This window comes from Podarcis tiliguerta, assembly GCF_965153285.1.
Source record: "Podarcis tiliguerta genome assembly, chromosome: 6".
In the NCBI taxonomy this organism is placed as follows: domain Eukaryota; kingdom Metazoa; phylum Chordata; class Lepidosauria; order Squamata; family Lacertidae; genus Podarcis; species Podarcis tiliguerta.
In genome coordinates, this window is record NC_139539.1 from 11,031,464 (window position 1) to 11,053,927 (window position 22,464).

The 22,464-nt window shown below is 45.4% G+C and overlaps 1 protein-coding gene and 1 long non-coding RNA gene across 9 annotated transcripts in view; one reads left to right on the forward strand and one right to left on the reverse strand.

Annotated features, from left to right (window-relative positions):
* Window positions 1-22,464, forward strand: part of LOC310680777 — a 446,371-nt gene that overhangs the window by 21,075 nt on the left and 402,832 nt on the right. The gene's annotated exons all lie outside the window — the stretch shown is intronic.
* The window catches only part of CDH4 (cadherin 4), an 811,352-nt gene continuing 795,373 nt past the window's right edge, over window positions 6,486-22,464 (reverse strand). For all 8 annotated transcript variants that reach the window (XM_083447288.1, XM_083447293.1, XM_083447292.1 and 5 more), the window contains 3 exons: window positions 18,209-18,348; window positions 16,671-16,835; window positions 6,486-7,726 (listed from right to left, as the gene is read on the reverse strand). In XM_083447288.1, coding sequence (XP_083303414.1) covers window positions 7,520-7,726; window positions 16,671-16,835; window positions 18,209-18,348 — 512 coding nt within the window. In that variant the 3' untranslated portion in view covers window positions 6,486-7,519. The remainder of the gene's footprint in view (window positions 7,727-16,670; window positions 16,836-18,208; window positions 18,349-22,464) is intronic.

The following is a 22,464-nucleotide window of genomic DNA, read 5'->3' on the forward strand; positions in this document are numbered from 1 at the left end:
TTGCAATGCATAGTACAGTGGTACCTCGGGTTAAGTACTTACCGTATTTTTCGCTCTATAAGACGCACCAGACCACAAGACGCACCAGACCACAAGACGCACCTAATTTTTGGAGGAGGAAAACAAGAAAAAAATATATTCTGAATCTCAGAAGCCAGAACAGCAAGAGGGATCGCTGCGCAGTGAAAGCAGCAATCCCTCTTGCTGTTCTGGCTTCTGGGATAGCTGTGCAGCCTGCATTCGCTCCCTAAGATGCACACACATTTCCCCCTACTTTTTAGGAGGGAAAAAATGAGTCTTATAGAGCAAAAAATACGGTAATTCGTTCCGGAGGTCCGTACTTAACCTGAAACTGTTCTTAACCTGAAGCACCACTTTAATGGGGCCTTCTGCTGCTGCCGCACCGACAGAGCACGATTTCTGTTCTCATCCGGAAGCAAAGTTCCTAACCTGAAGCACTATTTCTGGGTTAGCGGAGTCTGTAACCTGAAGCGTATGTAACCCGAGGTACCACTCTATGTGCTCTACCACTGACCCATGGACCTTCCCCTGGAAGAAGCAATCAGAGCTAGGAAGCTTCTGAATGTTATCTGGTGTGGTGCTCTCCACTGGAGCCAATCAGATGCTCAAATCAATTTTGGGGGTGGGTGAGTACTTTTTTTTGGGGGGGGGGTTGATATCCCGCCTTTCACTCCCTTTAAGGAGTCTCAAAGCGGCTCACAACCTCCTTTCCCTTACTCCCCTACAACAAACACTCTGTGAGGTGAGTGGGGCTGAGAGACTTCAAAGAAGTGTGACTAGCCCAAGGTCACCCAGCAGCTGCATGTGGAGGAGCGGAGACGTGAACCCGGTTCCCCAGATTATGAGACTACCGCTCTTAACCACTACACCACACTTGGTAGTTAAAAGGCTCATCTAGAAAGATTTGAGACACGGGGCAGTCAACATGAACTCTATATTATGCTGGTATAGGCTAAATACTTTCCAAAAGGTTTTCTGGATTCCGCATTCAAACAAAATAGCGTCCTTTATGAGTGGTGGTTCTGGTTATGGCAGCAAGGCATGAATATGGGATAGTTACTAAGAAACACTGAGGCTCTTAAAAATAAAATTCCATCAGTTTTTTCCATGAACCAGATAATGTTGCTCTGTAGTACATAATCATTTATGGTCTTGAGTTTGATACTTTCCACCCGTTGTAATTTTTCTTCTCTTTTTAAAAAGGTAAAAGCAATACAAAATAGCTAAAGATCACATGACTGCAAAAAGGAAGAGGGAGAAATGTATGCAAGGGGCATGCAATTCAGAAAGAGAGGGGGATAAGGTTTGTTTCATCATTTAGGAGATCAGGTAAACTTAGTGCTGGAAGGACATTGGAATGTCAGGTTAAGGGGAAGGAGTGATGGTATGAAGAAGATAGTTTTCATCATGTGTAAGTGCCGGAGTGAAGAAAAATGAGGTCCCAACCTCAAAGCATGTCTTTTCAGCAGGAATTGGTATTATTCGGTTGACGGGCAGTATATTTCCTCCCGGAAGAGACATTGGTGGACATCCAAGTACTGTTTCACATAATCTATCAGAAAGTTCTCCTGCAGGGTAAAAATGGGAGCTGCCTGATAGCCCAGCCTCCCAGTGGATTGTCATTTGTTAAGCTTCCCTGTTTCCCAAGGATGCCCTCTGCACAGCTTTATTTTTGTCAAGATACTAAAGTACAAAGTCATGTTGGTTAACCATAACGCTTTCCCCAAATAATGCTGGGAATGGTAGTTTGATGAGGATTTGGTTAATAACCCACAGGCATTGTCACGGTGGTTCCTTGGGAAGAAGGAACAGCCATGAAACCAGTTTAAGACTGTTCGTGTAGATAGGCCCACAAAACCTTCACTGGTATCTTCTTCATCCACAATCCCAACCAAAGAAAAACCAGTTAAACCAGAATACTTCAATGTAAGTCTATTTGCAGTCTGGTTCTCTAATGAGGAGAGCTACTTGTGTGTGTGTGTGTGTGTGTGTGTGTGTGTGTGCAGCTTGCGCTTAGCATGAACATCCTTTTCACACCAATTTAGCACATGCTGGTAAAGTGGCAATCCAAGCTACAAGAAAGAAGATTCCACCTAAACATTAGGAAGAACTTCCTGACAGTAAGAGCTGTTCGACAGTGGAATTTGCTGCCAAGGAGTGTGGTGGAGTCTCCTCCTTTGGAGGTCTTTAAGCAGAGGCTTGACAACCATAGGTCAGGAGTGCTCTGATGGTGTTTCCTGCTTGGCAGGGGGTTGGACTCGATGGCCCTTGTGGTCTCTTCCAACTCTATGATTCTATGATTCTAAGTGGTTGGCAGCCACTTGTTCTTGCACACCCACATGGATGAGCAGGTCTCGATCCTTGCACTTGGTACACAGGAAGCTGTGCCCATCTAGCCCAGAACTGTCTATTTTGGCTGCTGATGGTTCTCCAATAGGGTTTCCTTTCTGGGAAGAGAGACAACTCGTCCCAGCGTCCCAGCCCCAGTCTAGTGCAAAGATAGGTTGGATTGCCCAGTGACTTATTAAAGTTGGGAGTTGGGGTGCAAATGACTTAAATCCAAATGCTCTGGCTTAAGTGGTTGATTGGAGTCACAGGCCACGGTCTCAACAATAGCACAATCAAGTCATGTGCAAGCAATAGCATCCCCCCTCCTGCTATGTTTGCATAGTTAACAATTATTTTTTTTTGTAATTTTGGGAGTTTGAAAAGTAGCTTTTGATATAGCCTGCTGTTTAAAGGGTACGAGGTGGCAAGGCCAAGGGGGAGAAGTTATGTGTGTGGGAAGTCTATATGCACCAAAAGTGTGGATTGTGGCTGGTTACCAAATGGCAATGAAATTGCATCCCCAGTGAGTAAAATCATGAAAGATAAGACAGAATGTTCCCTCCAGAATACTTTTTTTTAAAAAAACCACATTCCATTATCAGACACGACACATTTCAAATGCTCGTTAATTTACAGAAATTGCATTTTATAGAAAATATGATACAATGAAATATAAAATGCGCGAGGAGCACTTTCAAAGTCTATAGACAAAGGAGCTTGCATTCTGAGACAGTCTTTTAAAACAACATCCACTTGAAATATATTTCTCCTCCTCGCTCTTTCCCCTCCCTTTTTCAACTTCCAAATGAGAATTAATTTGTAGATTGGAAAAAAAGAAGGGGGGGAAGCAGGATCAGCCCCATCCCTCATGGATAATCCGATATCATTTCCCTAAAACTGTGCACATTCTTGGATTTAACAGAAATAGTATCTAAGCTCTCCTACATTTTCCTCCTCCTCCTCCAACCTGCTGCAGCAGGACATCTTTCTTATTGTTTAACTCATAGATAATCCAAGATTTCATAGCACAATTAAGTGGCTCATAATCCATTAAATGTGGTTTTTACATTACACAGCCATGCAATCTAAATAATTGTACAAACATTAGACATAAACCTCACTAGTCCAAATCATTAAAGGGGAGAAAAAAACCTTTTGTTTGATTAAAGAAAGCACATAATCTAGATGGTTTTTTAAAAAATAAAAAATAAATACTGACCCTATTTAAAAACAAAAGGTAGTATGCTACCATTGATAACAGTGAGGTCCCATCAGAATGCAGCAAATCAGTGGCTGAATTGTCACCATTTAAACACATTAATCACACGATACCTATTTATACCTCTGGCTCTCATCCAATAGGCATTGGTTACACAACAAAGTACCTATTCATCAGGACAGACATGAGCTGGTTTACATATAGTTGCATCAAGCTGGCTCATGACATTCAAGAGATGCTCATGTTGTAGGCCCCAGATGGCATATTGGTGATCCCCAAAGCAATTTTGGTACCTGGTGGCCCAACCAAATTTTAATCAAGGGAGAAGCACACAGGTTGTACGACATATAGATAAGTCACACACCAACATTGCATCTCTCTTTGGGTTTCACATGCAATGTCCCAACCATGCTCAAGTGGCAGGTCTTCGTATCTGGGAAGCCTTCAATTCTACATGGAGCCAACTTCAATACAGAGCCTGATCACATGCGAGGGGCCAGTTTGTGTGTCGGAACACATCCTGCCTCCCAGATTACTGTCTGGAAAATAGCACCCCTTATGGACGTTGACCATCTCTGTAGGACAAAGGGCAAGTATTTAGTGGTTCTTTCCCAGAGAGCTGGGATGGAGAACTTGTGGCCCTCCCAGATGTTGCTGTGACTACAGTGCCTATCATCTGTGACTATTGGCGATGATGGCTAGGATTTGAAGGAGTTTAACAGCATATGGAGGGCCACACCTTCCCCGTCCTGTTGTAGAGGCACAGAATGATACTAAAGACATCTCTCTTGGGGATATCATTAGTACGAATAACCCAGCACTGCATCTCAAAATGTGAAGCTGGCCACTCTATGGCGGTGCAGATTCTCGCCACAGGAAATGCAGTCTCTTCTTGGACTCCACCCTGTGGATATCATATGAATTATGAAGTGGTCTCATCGTGAGTCAGACTGTGGCGTATTATCTATTCTGGCTGACAGCAGTTCTCCAGGTTGACGCATTTCCTAGGCATTTCTCTAGGCAAACTTCGAACGCCAGGGGCTGAACCAAGACCTTCTGTATGCAAAACAGGTTAATTATCACTGAGCTATGGCTTCTCAAGGTCTATGTTAGACTGAGAAAAATAATAGCTCACTACCATTCCTTTCAAATAATTGCAGAAAGGAATGCTGTAGTGCTTACTCTCTCTTGAGGATCAAAAAGCATCTTCCCTCCTTCTGTGTGCTTTCCTGAGGGTCTTTACTGGACGTACTTACACTTCTTTCCTTTTACTTTTCTGGTGTCTTCCCTGACTGAGGGCAAAGGAGGCTGTCTTAATTTTGTAGTAGGCTTGATCTGCCTGTTAATTTTTGACATGATTATAGTTATTGCAACATAACTGTCTCCCATTGTTTTTATATATTTCTTAATGCTCCTCAGTACATGACAAGAGCTGGTGCTTTCTATGTTCTGGAGAACATTAGTTCTAGTAGGCCTCAGGAGAACATGATCAATGCCAGACCACACCATGTGAGCTGTATTCAGAAGCAAAACTCACCATGTGGCAAATGCCTGTTGGATATAATTTTAGCACATACAAGCAGTTTTGAATTTGAGATTTGGACTGGGCTGACTATTCAAGCAGCCCAAAAGTTTGTCTGGGATAGCAAAGTTTTGTTGAGTACCAATATGTGCGAGCAGCTCAAGGGTCCTGGGCTCCATTACTTGGATCATGTGCAGTACAACTGATTTGGGCAGAAATGTTTCTTGAACCAACCCTGACCAGCACCTCACGTTGTGGCGACTTAACTCTTCAAAACAAGGACCCTCTGAAGTACCTTCCTTTTGACAATGGAGCAACATACAAATAAATGGTCAGGTAAATACGCTAGATTAATTGCTATGCTCTTTCAGTCTGCGTGTGCTTTTAAAATTAAGTTCATTGGTTTTCCTTGCTGATTCATGGAACAGATTATGTGGGCAAGTATATCAGATGACTTGACGCAATAAACCATAGACTAAAACCATTCCGGCCTGCAGGCCTAACTAGTCTCCTCCTTAAAAATCTCAAGAGAACAAATGGCGTAACCCTAGTAAGACAGTGGCTTTTGCTGGGTCTACTTCTGATGGTGAAAGAGAAGAGTTTGGATTTGATATCCCGCCTTTCACTCCCCTTCAGGAGTCTCAAAGCGGCTAACATTCTCCTTTCCCTTCCTCCCCCACAACAAACACTCTGTGAGGTGAGTGGGGCTGAGAGACTTCAGAGAAGTGTGACTGGCCCAAGGTCACCCAGCAGCTGCATGTGGAGGAGCAGAGACACAAACCCGGTTCCCCAGATTACGAGACTACCGCTCTTAACCACTACACCACACTGGCTCTCGCAAATGATTTCAAGGGCCTCAAACACCTGCTTCTATTGGCACTGAAAACTGACCTATAGCAATGGCCCCCTATACTAAGTTTGCAACTCTTCAAAACAGAGATGGGCAATTTCTTCATTTGGGTACTTACTGATTTCCCGTCCACCAACCCACCTACCAAATGGCTTATATCTACATTTTGCTTGTGTTTAGCTCCACCTACCTGCTATGCTATGGAAAGGGTGGAAATTCTGGGCAACATCGCACAGGCTTCAAAACTGGTAATCTGGGGCTGTACACGATGCAACACAATGCATTGGAGTTCATGTAGCTGAACCATGTATACGAGCCACCCCATTTTATAATCTCCGGTGACAGAGCTTCCACAGCCTCCCTAAAACCATTTCTTCAGTTGCCCACAGTTCTGCGTTCCGAACATTCGCTCAGAATTCCACATTCATCAGGGTGAACATCTGATAAGAAACGTACTACCTAACCACGGTGGATGGGATTCAGCAGGTGGAGGGAGCTTCAACGAAAATAAAAGGAAGAAAAACAACTCTCACACACAAGCGGCCTTTGGTCTTGTCATCATTTACTGTTGGGCTTATGCAAGGTCTTTTGTGTCACACGCACCAAAGGCTAACCAATGCTATTGTTCTAGGAAGCTACATCACGTGTGACCAGGTCACAAAGAGAAAACCCAGGTCGATAGTTTGCATTGGCTAAACAATGAATTATATATACACAACAAGTTTACTCAGTTCAGCATCTGCTTTAGGCCAAAAGATAGCAGTTTTGTTTTTTGTTTTTTGTATTTGTTTTAATTCAAAGCATCTTTCTTCCTTAGTCCCCCCCCCCACCCCACAAACAACTTGCCCATTATTTTTTTAAAATAGCAAAAAGGCCCAAAAAGAGAAACCATTCCATAGTTCCTGGTTTTTGTTTTGTTAATTCCTTTCCCAGCTAGAACTGGCATAGGGTCATATAGAGTGTGGTGTCCAAGACGGTGGAAACGTAAATTATTTTTGTTTGTTTCTTTTGAACACTCCTGAGATTGAGGGAATCTGATACGTGTACCAAAAGGCACTTTCAAATATATATATCTGTATATATATATATTTTAAAAACAGTGCTTCTGTTCTAAGAAATTCAAGTTAAGACAGAGTGCCTTTCACTCCCTTTAGTCATAAAGTGGATAGACCAAGCAATATCCCTGCTGACACATCGGGAAAAAGAAAAACAATTTTTTTTGGGGGGGGGGACAAAAAAACACACAACCGCAGCAGAGACGAGTGTTCATGCTAGACAGCTCGATGTTCTTTAAAAAAGGGGGGGAAAGAGAGAGAAACAGAAATAAAGAAAAAAAAGAGGAAAATAAACTTTCTAAGTCACCACTCAAAGGAATACAGTCAGCAGGAGATATTAATTTTAAAAAAGCTGCCACTTCTGTACAGTTCTTGTTTAGTCTGCTTTCACTCCTTTCTTCCTCAACACTGGGTTTCTTTTTTTACTTCTTCATCTTCATCATCATCATCTTCTTCTAATGCTATAGCTTTCCTTTCTTCCTTTCTTCCTTTTTCCTTTTGCAAAACAATAAAGTGAGGTCAGTTTAGTCGTCCTCGCCTCCTCCGTACATGTCCGCCAGTTTCTTGAACCTTGGCCCCCAGTCGTTAAGGTAGTCGTAATCTTGATCTCCGGAGCTCGAGGAGTTAAGCGAGCTGACGGACCCTGCTGTTGAACCACTGCCCTCATAGTCAAAGACAAGAAGGGAGTCGTACGGTGGGGCCGTCGGGTCATTATCTGCCGCTCTCAAGCCCTGGAATGTCAAAGGAGAAGAAGGAAGAGGTTACCTCGCGCCGGAAGCATCGCTCGTAGGAGCACCCTAAGCGTGGCTCCATGGCGCAGAGCTTAACGCATCCGGCAAAGTCATCCCACCTGTATCAGGACTTCAGCCACCTTCGCGCCATTCATTTGAGGCAGTCACGTGCCACTTTCAGCAGCTGTGGCTTTCCCCAAGGCATTCTGGGTACCGTAGTTTGTCAAGGGTGTGTTGAGACTTGTTAGAACAGGCATAGGCAAACTCCGGCCCTCCAGATACTTGGGACTACAATGCCCATCATCCCTAGCTAATAGGACCAGTGGTCAGGGATGATGGGAATTGTAGTCCCAAACATCTGGAGGGCTGGAGATTGCCTATGCCTGTGTTAGAAGGCCCTCACAGAGCTACCGTCTCCAGAATCATTTAACAATAAATCCCTCTTCCCAAAGAGCTTAGGGAATTGTAGCTCTGAGATGGGAATGGGTGTCTCCTAGCAACTGCTACGACCATTTATAGTAGCATCATAATGTTACTTAGCATGGTGTGTATGTTGTTCCACCCCTTGTGCAACGGAACTTCCCTTCCCTTGCCTCCCCACTGTGCTCCCCACCTAAATTAACTCTGGACAGTTGGGGAAACTCCCAGAAGAGATTTTGGGTTCAGGTGGGAGAGGAGAAGGAAGGGAAGTTCTTTTTTTTTATAATTAATTTTTATTCAGTTTCCAATATACAATTTCTCCCAATTTAACATTCTCCTTATACATAAACATCTTTTGGACTTCCTTCAGCCTATTTGACAATTCTCCATATTATCACTACTTCTCACATTTCTTAGTTTTGTGTTGCACTTCACCTCTCTTAATTTTAACCTATTTTTCAAACAACATTTCAATCAATCTTTTTCACAAAGCTTCTTGAAAGCCAACAAGCGTTAGTTGTTCCTCACATACATTTTTGATGTATTCTGTAAATTTACAGAATAAATTTACGGAAGGGAAGTTCTGTTGTGCAAGAGGAACAAGATATTGGTTGGATACAACCCTATGGCCATATCTCTACACTGCACGTTTATGGTTTTTTTAAATAATAAAAAAAATCAGTTTAACTGTCAGAGTGTCTCTTAAAGAATCGTGATAGCTGTACCTTTGCGAGACTACAGTGGAACCTTGGTTCTGGAATGGCTTAGTTGACGAACAAATTGGCTCCCGAATGCCGACAACCCAGAAGTAAGTGTTCCGGTTTTCGAATGTTTTTTGGAAGCCAAATGTCCAATGTGGTTGTCTGCTATTGTTTCCGGGGCGCCTGTCCCACTCACGACTTGGTTCGCGAATGTTTTGGAAGTCAAATGGACTTCCAGAATGGGTTGAGTTTGAGAACCAAGGTACCACTGTACTGATATTCCTAGCTTCTCTTGCAGAGTTACTGTTGCCAGGGTTTGCTGGTGGCAGCAAAGAGCCGTTAGACCAGTTTAAGACTGCAATGCATCGTATGCATACTTGCCTGTGAATAAGGCCCATTTAAAGGTGCTGGACTTACTTCCAAGTAAACATGCACGGGATCATGCTGCATATACATGTAGCATCAATCCAACTGTACCTGCATGAAACCATGCATTTGGTTCTGTGCCGCTAAAACAGAAACTGATCTGCTGCCCTTGTACGCCTGTGTGTGTATATGTGTGTCTGTGTGTGTGTGTGTGTGAGAGAGAGAGAGAGAGAGAGAGAGAGAGGGATAATTCACTCACGTTCTCATAAATCAAATTAGCAGATGCTAGTTTGGGCTACTTATTTGATGAAGATTCTCTCTCTCGTCCCCTGCTCTCTCAAAGGAGAGGGGATAAGCTCTGTAATCAGCCATCTTTTACAAGAGCTGCACTTAAAATCAACGTGCTATCTATTGCTACTAGTCATGATGGCTATTTACTAGTTCCAGCATTAGAGGCACTATGAATACCAGCTGCTGAGAAGGACAAGTGTAGAGAGCACTATTATGCTCACATTTGGCTTGTGGGCTTCCATCCCACACCTGGTTGGGCATGGGAAATAGGATCTTGGACTAGATGGGTCTCAACTAGGGCCAGGGCCTTTTCAGTACTGGCCCCGACTTGGTAGAACGCTCTGTCACAAGAGACTAGGGCCCTGCAGGACTAGACATCTTTCCGCAGGGCCTGCAAGACAGAGCTGTTCCACCTGGCCTTTGGTTTGGACTCAGTCTGACCCTTATGTTTCCCTCCCCTTATGGTTTTGATCTATGGGCTACTTTTAAAATGAGGCTGCATTTTAAATTGGATTTTAACCTGTATTTTAAATTGGTCCCCCCGCCTTATGTTTTTACTGTGATTTTATTGGTGTTAGCCGCCCTGAGCCCGGCTCTGGCTGGGGAGGGCAGGGTATAAATTATTATTATTATTATTATTATTATTATTATTATTATTATTATTATTTGCAGTAGGGAATTGAGATGGTACCACTCAGCCCAGTCTGCAAATTCCATGTGTTTATTCCAATGATCAAACAGAACCTACAGCTCTGTTTTGAACTTGGCGCTGATTTATAGATGTTGAGAGCTGGGCCAGCAGGTACTGAAAATCACAGAGGAGGGGAGTGTTCTTGTTCCTGGATTCTGCTTATCGGTTTCCTACAAGCACGGGTGGCGCTGTGGGTAAAAGCCTCAGCGCCTAGGGCTTGCCGATCGAAAGGTCGGTGGTTCGAATCCCTGCGGTGGGGTGCGCTCCTGTTGTTCGGTCCCAGCGCCTGCCAACCTAGCAGTTCGAAAGCACTCCCGGGTGCAAGTTGATAAATAGGGACCGCTTACTAGCGGGAAGGTAAACGGCGTTTCCGTGTGCGGCTCTGGCTCGCCAGAGCAGCAATGTCACGCTGGCCACGTGACCCGGAAGTGTCTTCGGACAGCGCTGGCCCCCGGCCTCTTAAGTGGGATGGGCACACAACCCTAGAGTCTGTCAAGACTGGCCCGTACAGGCAGGGGTACCTTTACCTTTACCTTTACAAGCACCTATTTGCCCACTGTGAGAACAGGATGCTGAACTAGATGGGCCACTGTCGTGATCCAGAAGGCCTCTTATTATGTTCTTGTGTGAGGGAATTCCATCAGACATCAGATAATTCCATCCGAAATGGAAACGGGAGCAGAAATGGCCACAATTTACATGCTCATCTGAGGTCAGAAACGGAAATCATGGGAGCGAATTTGAGCGGTATTCGCCACCATTGCATTTAGAATCTGCTAATGTTGTGTCAAACCTAGACAGCATCTTAAAAAGTAGAGACATCACCTTGCCGACAAAGGTCCATATAGTTAAAGCTATGGTTTTCCCAGTAGTGATGTATGGAAATGAGAGCTGGACCATAAAGAAGGCTGATCGCCAAAGAATGGATGCTTTTGAATTATGGTGCTGGAGGAGACTCTTGAGAGTCCCATGGACTGCAAGAAGATCAAACCTATCCATTCTGAAGGAAATCAGCCCGGAGTGCTCACTGGAAGGACAGATTGTGAAGCTGAAGCTCCAATACTTTGGCCACCTTATGAGAAGAGAAGACTCCCTGGAGAAGACCCTGATGTTGGGAAAGATGGAGGGCACAAGGAGAAGGGGACGACAGAGGTCGAGATGGTTGGACAGTGTTCTCGAAGCTACCAGCATGAGTTTGACCAAACCTCGGGAGGCAGTGGAAGACAGAAGTGCCTGGCATGCTCTGGTCCATGGGGTCACAAAGAGTCGGACACGACTAAACAACAACAATGTTGTGTAAAATTATGTTACTTTCTGTTTTGTTTTTGACATTTCCCCTCCATTGAAATGGACTACAGTATTAATTATGTTAATTTTGGCCACAGCGGATAGTGAGATGAATAATGTACATTTTATAGTGGAAGCCAAACTGCAGCGGAATGGGAACAGCGTTGCTGGAGATGACCACAGGACGGGATGTAAATCGCTGTCTCCCTACTTCCCTATCAACAGGCACAATCCTTCTCCCCTTTATATGCACTGATTATGTGTGTGATTATTGTGTGAAAAGAGTAACAGGGGGCACATTTTTGATGGGTGAGAGCCTCGCACGCAGCGTGAGGAATGAGAAGCATGAGTTTAAGGAGAGGAATTCCTGATGGTCTCCAGAAGCATGTAAATAGGGTTGGTGTGCACCACAGAGGGCAGAGAGGAAGAATTTTTTAATGATTAAAAACCGAGAACAAAATGTCTCAAGAGCAGGAAATGGATATAATAACAAAATTAAATTGCTCCCACATTGATGTATCAGGCTTTATGAAATGGATCACATTTTCGCCTCAGAGGAAATAAAGCATCGATTGGTTTGCAAACACGCCGCCTGTCTTTTCAATAGTAAAAGGATCAAGTTGGCAAATTAAAGAAAAATATTAAATGCACAGTTTCGAGAAATGCACGGGGGAATTCATTCCTTTTCCGGAAGGCTCAAGTTCAGACAAGCAAACATGGGAGCCTGCATGACTGTGATTGCAAATGTTCCACAGCTATTGCTGCGGAATCTGGGGCTGTTTCCATTATTCTTAATTTAAAAACATGTTTCCAAGCCAGATTGGTCGCAAAGAAAATTGTGGTACTGATAAACACTTGCTAAATACAGTTGCAGTGCCTGCTCAGGGAGTTATCCTGTACTTTTGGCAAAGCCCTGATTCTCCGCCCCCTGTTGGCACCTGTGTGAGTTGTACCACTTGCTGATTTCTTCCCTCCCCTCCCTATGGTGATATTTCCACACATGGCCACTGGACCCACATGGGGGAATATTGGCACTCTTGAAGGGCAGTGGATTGCACTTATTGGTCCTGTCCAGGGGCTCCTGTTTATGCATCCCAATTCTCATGGACCCCAAGAATGCAATCTGTACCGCGAAAGAACTGTGTCCAGTACTGTGTCCAGTTCTGGGCGCCACAGTTCAAGAAGGACACTGCCAAATTGGAACGTGTCCAGAGGAGGGCAAACAAAATGGTCAAAGGCCTGGAAACGTTGCCTTATGAGGAACGGCTAAGGGAGCTGGGCATGTTTAGCCTGGAGAAGAGGAGGTTAAGGGGTGATATGATAGCCATGTTCAAATATATAAAAGGATGTCACATAGAGGAGGGAGAAAGGTTGTTTTCTGTTGCTCCAGAGAAGCGGACACGGAGCAATGGATCCCAACTACAAGAAAGAAGATTCCACCTAAACATTAGGAAGAACTTCCTGACAGTAAGAGCTGTTCGACAGTGGAATTTGCTGCCAAGGAGTGTGGTGGAGTCTCCTTCTTTGGAGGTCTTTAAGCAGAGGCTTGACAACCATATGTCAGGAGTGCTCTGATGGTGTTTCCTGCTTGGCAGGGGGTTGGACTCGATGGCCCTTGTGGTCTCTTCCAACTCTATGATTCTATGATTCTATGAGAACAGAGAGTACTGGTACTTTATTACATTCACACCCCACCTTTCCAGGTGGAATGTCCATGGTATTATGTGAGCAAAAAAAGACAGAGATCTGCTGAATGAGGCCAAAGATCCTTCTGGTCTCACACTTTGCTCCCTGGATAAAGCGATATATCCTTTCATAACTCGTTGGATGTTGAACTTGTTGAATGAAAGTCATGGATGTTGTAACATAGACTATGATGCATGGGCTAAACTTTGGAACGAGAGTCTAAAATTCACTGCATGCTCCGCTTTAAAAGAGAATGTTATGAAAATGGTCTATCATTGGTATCTCACTCCCACCAAACTGGAAAAAATGTATAGGACAAGTAGCAAAACCTGCTGGAAATGCAAGGAAAAGGACGTCGATTTTTACCACATGTGGTGGTCATGTAACAAAATAAAAGAGTTTTGGGAATCGATCTATTATGAGTTAAAAAAGATGTTTAAATATACTTTTCCAAAAAAGCCAGAAGAATTTTTGCTAGGTTTGGTGGGAGAAGATATTAAGAAGACAGACCAAAGATTATATCTGTATGCAACAACAGCAGCTAGAGTTCTGATAGCCCCAAAGTGGAAGTTACAGGAGATTCCAACTGTGAGGGAATGGCAGATAAAGCTGGTCGAATACACTGAAATGGCAAAATTGACACACAGAATTTGCAATCAGGAGGAGACGAAGTACCAAAAGGAATGGAGTAAATTTATGGTTTATATAAGTGAGAACTGTAGAAATATGAAAACGTTGGCAGGATTGAATTAAATCTTATGTCACGGTGTAATTTTTAACCAATGAAACTGTGAATTATAGATTGGAATAAGAAAACTTGCGGAAGGGAAGGACGGAAGTCAACGGCTCTATGGAGCATAAAGTAGGATATATGTAATAAGACTTGATGTTTTTGTTGGTTGGTGTTGGTGTTCTTAAATCTCAATAAAAAGCATTTCGAAAAAAAAGAAAGTCATGGATGTTGGCCTTTTGGAACACCTATTTAAAGAGCATAACTCACTCACAAAGTCTCCAGTGCCCCTAGGTTTTGGGGTGGGGTTGAGGTTTCATAGCTCTGTCACCATTATTAGGTTTCTCGTGTGCTCATGTCTCTTAGGAGCTCTGTAACTTCTACCTCCTTGTGTTGGATGGCCATCACTACACGAAGCAACCCATTCCCCTCTTTGCTACTTTGCAGTGTGTATGTTGCTTATACAGTTTTGATTTGCTGTTAAAATGGGATTTTATTGCTTGATTTGATTTCAGATAGGCTTGCTTTATGCTAGGCAATCTGTTGGAAAGTCGGAATAGAAGTGCTGCGATTAAGCAAGCAAATAAGTGAATAACACTGCGTGACATTTCAGAGTATGCAGGAATTTTCAGGTGCATGGTGCAGTTCTACCGCTGAAGCCAAGTAGGTTCAGCCTTGGATGGTAGACCACCTGGAAATGATGGCTGAGGTTCAAAGGACTATTCGAGGACTTGGGCATGAAAACTTCAATTTTTAGTATTTTCTATTGAACCTTGACTATGGATTTAAGACTCTGTTGATGAATGTCTTGGTTAACAGAGCTCTATACAGCTCCCTCCCTGGGCTCTCCATAAAGACCTGCTTCAGGGTTTCTGCTAGGCTAAGGGGAGAGTGGGTTGGTGCTAAGTGGACATTATTCATTGAATTCACCATTCTTGAATATAAATGCACCCTTGGAGCAGCAGGACTTCTACAACATGCCACACACTGCTTTGGAAATTTGTCTCAGTTCCGAAAGACTTTTTTCACGCAGCATGGAGAGCAAATGTTCGAATGTTTCATATCTAAAGTTCCCTTGGTGTGCACAGAACTAGCACTGGAGATCTTCGGATCAAGGCCCATATATAAGTCTCGTTGGAGGATACCGTATTTTTCGCTCTATAAGACGCACCAGACCACAAGACGCACCTAGTTTTTGGAGGAGGAAATCAAGAAAAAAAATACTCTGAATCTCAGAAGCCAGAACAGCAAGAGGGATCGCTGCGCAGTGAAAGCAGCAATCCCTCTTGCTGTTCTGGCTTCTGGGATAGCTGCGCAGCCTGCACTCGCTCCATAAGACGCACATACATTTCCCCTTACTTTAGGAGGGAAAAGTCTTATAGAGCAAAAAATACGGTAATTTTGGGAGAATATTGGAGTGTACTTGTAATATATGATAATAAACAACTGTTTGCCACATAGAAACCTACTACTGTTTTGGTGCTAGGTTAAAAACCTTGGGTTGTATCCAAAGAAGTGCTACACAACTTGTTCTGTTAGTGCAAGAATTTCTGCTTGCACAATAGAACTTTGCAACTTCTCCCCTCTGTGAGCTCCCGAAATCTGTTCTAGCCTCCGAAGCAGATTTGGGGCAGGCATGTGTGTGTGTGTGTGTGTGTGTGTGTGTGTGTGATGTTCTGTTACCCAAGTGTAAATTTTTGCACTTATGGAATGAGTGCATTGGGCATTGCCCCTAATTTACCCAAGCATTTTAAGCACCGATTATGCTACTGGTCTATTGTTTTAAGTGTGGTAAAATGTATTTTCTTTCACAAATTTGTTCTTGTTGCACTCTTTCTTGGTGGGCAAAATTCAGCAAAAGTGTCCCACCAGTGCAAGCCCAAACAAGGATTTCTGCAAGTGCAACATGGTTTTCCTGCTCTCTTTCCCTCATGCACCCCCAATTGGCTGTGAGGAAGGTCTGGAGAACCCCTGGAACAGCCTGCAAGGGAAGGGAAGGGCAGATCATTCCATCAGGTGAGTGGCGGGAGTTATCTGTTTAGCACTACGTTGAATTCCTTCTGGTACGCTTAGCTCAGCAATGCCCATTTTACACTATGTGCTAGTATCTTTAAGGGTTGAGGGTCCAAAAATATTTCCCCAGTGCAACCCTAGGCACAGTTAAAGGTAAAGGGACCCCTGACCATTAGGTCCAGTCCTGGCCAACTCTGGGGTTGCGGCGCTCATCTCGCTTTATTGGCCGAGGGAGCCGGCGTACAGCTTCCGGGTCATGTGGCCAGCATGACTAAGCCGCTTCTGGTGAACCAGAGCAGCGCAAGGAAACGCCGTTTGCCTTCCCGCCGGAGTGGTACCTATTTATCTACTTGCACTTTGACGTGCTTTTGAACTGCTAGGTTGGCAGGAGCAGGGACCAAGCAATGGGAGCTCACCCCGTTGCAGGGATTTGAACCGCCAACCTTCTGATTGGCAAGTCCTAGGCTCTGTGGTTTAACCCACAGTGCCACCCACGTCCCTAGGCACAGTTACCTGGGAGTAAATCCCAAATAAATAAACTGGAACTTACATCTGAACAGACATGCTTAGGATCTTGCTGTTAACGACTAAAATAGTAACAATTTTTTGGGAGGAAAAAGCTATCGGCAAAAATTGGCAGGCCCCGTTTCATGCACACATGCATCTAATTTTGAACTCTGTGTAAGTTAATTGCATCGGTAGCCTTTGCTGGCTATACGAGCCTCCAGCAGCCGTCCTGGGAAGCCTTCAAGAATGTACCTCATTAATAAAGTCCCCGATGTCCCCAGGATGGGGGATTACAGGTCTTATAGGATACTGGGGCTCAGCAACAACTGGTCTCTCGTCTACCCGTCTGACTCCGTTTGCCTTGTTCAAGACGTGATCCATACTCTCTGGCTGCTGAAGTTGACTTAAATCATAATCCTGTAACAAATGGAGAAGCAGAGAGTGAGGCTCAGGCGGCTTTTCACTGAAAACCCTTCAAGTGCCTCTATGCTGCAGAGGTCTGTAAATAACCTCACTGGCTCAAGTTCAACTGGAATTGAGGCAGAACCATTCCACCATGTGGCATTCGGCATTGATGCCTGCACCTATTTAAACATACGTGACTCATGTGATATTGATTGTTTGCTGGAGGCAGCTGAACAGTGCTCCAAGGCACATTGGGGAGCTAAAGACAATCTAGCATTGCCCTTTAATAATCAGTTATTCAGCTCATATTTGGACACCTGACAGCAAAGATCTCAGAGTGAGTTGAGGAGAGGAACAGAGTCCAATGTACCTGTTTTGCTACCTTATAGGCTTTAGTTAGTTGAGTTAGCCTTCCAAGTTCTGATCTGCAGTTTATTTAGAATAGTCACACCGATTTCCCAGATTGTAATCCCTTACACTCTTTACTTAGCAATCAACCCCATTAAGTTCAGTAAAGCTTGCTACCAGGTAAGCCGGTATAGGATTGCATCCCAAGTAAAATAAAACCAGATTACAAATTAAGTGCAAACTGGCATGGCAGGTTACAGAAAACTGGCTCTGGGGAGGGCTGTATGTCAAGTATGAATGTTGTGTTATACAGAGCATTGAGCAGCCCTGAACTCATGTTTGACCCTTTTTGGATTGGGCATGGATTCCGTAAAGTATGGAGTGCTGAAACCTCAGAATCCAGCAAAAACCAGTTTGCAAGCATTTCAAATAGGGTGTCCTCAGCAGCATATGGAAGTTTACAAATTGCAGCACAACCAAGTCCTGTCTTTGGGCTGATGTTCAAGTACCAGTCGAGGGATGGGGCAGAAAGTGAGTTCAGCTTGAGTTTTAATGTGGACTTACTTAATTCACACTCCCTGAAACAAGCCATGAACAGAAATAAAGGTATTGCTAAAAATTCACACTCCTGCGAATCTTGTGGCAAAATTCTCCAGCAAAATAATGTGCACATGAAGGTCAAGTGCGCACATAAATGCATATATTAGTGAAAGTAACATACAAAAAGCCAATGTATTAGGGAAAATTGCTTGCAAAAATGTGTATATTGGGGGGAATTAAGGCAAATTTGTGTATATTGGGAGAAATTCACAGGAAAAGACCAGTGAATTTTCACGAGGACCTTAAAAACAACAGCCAGGAACTGATGCAGAAATGCGGAAAACTAAACTTCGGAAAAATGAGAAACTGAGAAAAACCAAAATTGCCAGGCTTGCCCATCCCTAAAATTAACATGTGGCAGCCATGGATTTGTTACAGAGTGGTCTAAACTGTGAGTCTACATGTAGGAAGCTGGACCATGAAGATGCGCTCCTCACCTGGTCTTCTTCTCCACCTCCTTCCTCATCATACTTCAGAATATTATCCCGGACATCATCCTCAGGGTCGATGAGAAGCTGTTTTGTGTGACGCTCCTTTTCCCTGCGCTTCATCCACACCACAAACAGCAAAACCATGGCTGCAGGGAGAAACAGAAACACAATGGAAGAGATGCAGCTGAGTGAGATGATTAACTGTCCCCCATGGGCTAGCAATTCAGCCACAAGGAGGGCATTAAAAGTGCCCTCGCCTTTTCTCTGTAATTGATTATTATAGAGGTGATGGTTTGTCTGGGAGTGGAGCTGCAAAACTCAAAACAGACTGGGGAAATAAATGCCCCCCTCTTGTGCTATTAGGAGCCATGTTTATTAAGCCAGAGTTAAGGGTTGAGGTCACTGTAAATAGTTCCATCACCTGAACACGGAATACCATCAAGGTGCGTATTTCAGCTAAACAAGATGGGAACAAACTGTATAGTTCCTTGCTTTTAGCGCATCACACAGCACAGCCTGAAATGAGAGATAATGACTTCCTGGTTAGCTATGAGGTGCTCTGTACATGTTAACCTATGCTGCAGCTTAGATACTGCTATATTATGTGATTTTTTAAAAAAAATTTCAATTGACAGCAGCCTACTCATCAGAGGCAGGAAGTAGACTGACATGGTAGTGGGTTGGGGGTTCATGGAGAAATGACGAGATGCTCAAGTTCATGGGGATGCCAAAGAGAAACTTCTGAAGAGCTGGAGACCTGGGCAAAAATATTACATGTAACCCAATTTTCTGCTGCTGCATGAAAACTATCTTGGGGAACACTTGCACCACCACCACCAACATTATTATTACCGTATTTTTCGCCCTATAAGACGCACTTTTACCCCTCCAAAAATGAAAGGGAAATGTGTGTGCGTCTTATGGGGCGAATGCAGGCTCCTTGGCTTCAGCGATAGCAACGCGAAGCCTCCAAAGCCTGCGCTCCAGAGGCTTTGCGTTGCTTCCACTGAAGCCAGGAGAGTCTGATCTTTGAGACTGGCGGTGGGGAAAGCAGCGCCTCCTCCATCGCCAGCCCCAGAGGATGGGGGGCAGCGGGAAGGCGCGCGACGCCTTCCTGCTACTCTCCGACCCGGCTTTGAGGCTGGCGGGGGGGAAAGCAGCGCTTCCCCCATTGCCAGCCCCAGAAGATGGGGGGCAGCAGGAGGGCGCGCGACGCCTTCCCGCTACTCTCTGACCCCGCTTTGAGGCTGGCGGGGGGGAAAGCAGCGCTTCCCCCTTCGCCAGCCCCAGAGGATGGGGGGCAGCGGGAAGGCGCGCGACGCCTTCCTGCTACCCTCCAACCTGGCTTTGAGGCTGGCGGGGGGGGAAGCAGCGCTTCCCCCATCATCAGCCCCAGAGGATGGGGGGCAGCGGGAAGGCGCGCGACGCCTTCCTGCTACTCCCCAACCCGGCTTGGAGGCTGGCGGGGGGGGGGGGGAAGGAGCGCTTCCCCCATCGTCAGCCCCAGAGGATGGGGGGCAGCAGGAAGGCGCGCGATGCCTTCCCGCTACCCTCCAACCCGGCTTGGAGGCTGGCGGGGGGGGGGGGGAAGGAGCGCTTCCCCCATCGTCAGCCCCAGAGGATGGGGGGCAGCAGGAAGGCGCGCGATGCCTTCCCGCTACCCTCCAACCCGGCTTTGAGGCTGGCGGGGGGGAAAGCAACGCTTCCCCCATGGCTAGCCCCAGAGGATGGGGGGCAGCGGGAAGGTGCGTGACGCCTTCCCCCTACTCTCCAACCCTCGTGTGGGCTTTTGCGGGAGATGGGGGAATTCCCCCACCTCCCGCAAAAGCAGTCAAAAGCCGCGGGCTCTTTAAAGGGGCTCCACGGCTTCTGCTGGCTTTTCTAGGAGGTGGGGGAATTCCCCCACCTCGTAGAAAAGCCAGCAGGAGCCACGAACCCTTTGAAGAGCGTGCCGCTCTTGGGGGCTTTTCCCCTAGGAGGGAGAAGGGACTGACTGGCTGAGTCCGTCCCTTCTCCCTCCTGTGGGCTTTTGCGGGAGATGGGGGAATTCCCCCACCTCCCGCAAAAGGAGGCAAAAGCCGCACACTCTTTAAAGAGGCTCCCTGGCTTCTGCTGCCTTTTCTAGGAGGTGGGGGAATTCCCCCACCTCGTAGAAAAGCCAGCAGGAGCCACGAACCCTTTGAAGAGCTTGCCGCTCTTGGGGGCTTTTCCCCGAGGAGGGAGAAGGGACTGACTGGCTGAGTCCGTCCCTTCTCCCTCCTGTGGGCTTTTGCAGGAGATGGGGGAATTCCCCCACCTCCTGCAAAAGGAGGCAAAAGCCGCACACTCTTTAAAGAGGCTCCCTGGCTTCTGCTGCCTTTTCTAGGAGGTGGGGGAATTCCCCCACCTCGTAGAAAAGCCAGCAGGAGCCACGAACCCTTTGAAGAGCGCTCCGCTCTTGGGGGCTTTTCCCGAGGAGGGAGAAGGGACTGACTGGCCATTTCAGTCCCTTTTCCCTCCTGGTCGAAAAGCCCGTAGGAGTCGCGCAGGGCTCCTGTGGGCTTTTGGGGGAGGTGGGGGAATTCCGCCACCTCCCGCAAAAGCAGGGAGAAGGTCTTGGAGTAGCGCACAGGCTGCGTGCAGCCTGTCCTCTGCTCCCAGAGCTGCGGGGGGGAAATCATATTTTTTTCCTTGATTTCCCCCCCTGAAAACTGGGTGCGTCCTATGGGCCGGTGCGTCCAATAGGGCGAAAAATACGGTATATCCCATCCATTTGGCTGGGTGCCTACGTGAAAGACCACCTGCCTGCAAGATCACTTGAATTATCTGGGGAAATTATGCTCATGGCACCACACCCTACAGAATATCACAAGGGGCTTTTCCTGCTCTTTCCTTGTACTGTGGAATGCCTCTCCCTGTGCCTCACGTGAAAGAACAACCATCAGTTGCTACAGATATATCTGTTTGCAAAGGCTTTCCCTGACCCGTAAGATCAGACCCTGTTTTTCGTTTGTTTAGTAATATGATTTTATACTCTCTTGCATGACGGGCTTTGTGTTGTATTTTTGTTTTAATGCCATTAAAGAAAATGTCGAACAGAACTTGGAGATGTTTAAAACATTAAGCAATTTATAAATGCTTTAAAAAGAGACAGGTAAATATGTCTTGGGGACACTGAGAAACAGGTTTCATAGAATCATAGAGTTGGAAGAGACCACAAGGGCCATCGTGTCCAACCCCCTGCCAAGCAGGAAACACCATCGGAGCACTCCTGACATATGGTTGTCAAGCCTCTGCTTAAAGACCTCCAAAGAAGGAGACTCCACCACACTCCTTGGCAGCAAATTTCACTGTCGAACAGCTCTTACTGTCAGGAAGTTCTTCCTAATGTTTAGGTGGAATCTTCTTGTAGTTTGGGGCTCATGGTCCCCGTGCCAGTGCTTAGCAATACCCAAAGCACCCAATACCTAATGTTCTCCTTGCTAGACTCTAGAGCAGGGGCCGCCAACATGGTGCCGTCCAGATGTTGCCAGACTCCAATTCCCACCAGCCCCAGTCAGCATGGTTCATGGTGAGGGAGGATGGGATCCATTGTCCAACCACACCTGGAGGGCATGCCACCTGCCACTTTCCTAGAGGGCATGGAAACACCTTGGGATGTTCTTCCAAAGAAAACCCAGCTGTCCATTTTGTTGACTTCAATCTGTAAAGGGATATCATTTGCTTACGGAGGCATTCCAGGGCAATTTAACTCCACCATGATTCCTGGGACGGTGTTTAAAATCTAGCTGTACGACAGATATGCTGGATTTCATTTTAAATTAATAGTTGTTGCTTGCCGCTTTGATTGCTTTGGGAATTTCCACTGTGGCATTCCTATTACGGTGTTGTTACCAGTGTGGCATGTTGCTTTGCGGCACGGAATGTGATGTACACTTCGAAAATGAAAGAAATGTAAATATTAAGCTGTTGCTGGCCTGACTAAGCAACAATGTTGAGGGGAAAATGGCGTTCTATTGCTTTCCGTAGGTTGATAAGCACCCTTATTAGTCAGCTTGATTAATGAGCTTTTCCTGATCAATTATATTTGATTAATTTATACACATTTGATACGATCCTTCCTCATGTACATTGTGCTTGAAAGAGTATCCCTGTAAGGCTGAACAAAGTCCTATATTTCTCCACTTCTTCCTGCCTAAGTGCAGAACATTACATTTGTCCCTGCTGACATTCGTTTTGTTAGCTTGCACCCAGTTCTCCAATCTGTTAAATTCATTTTGAAT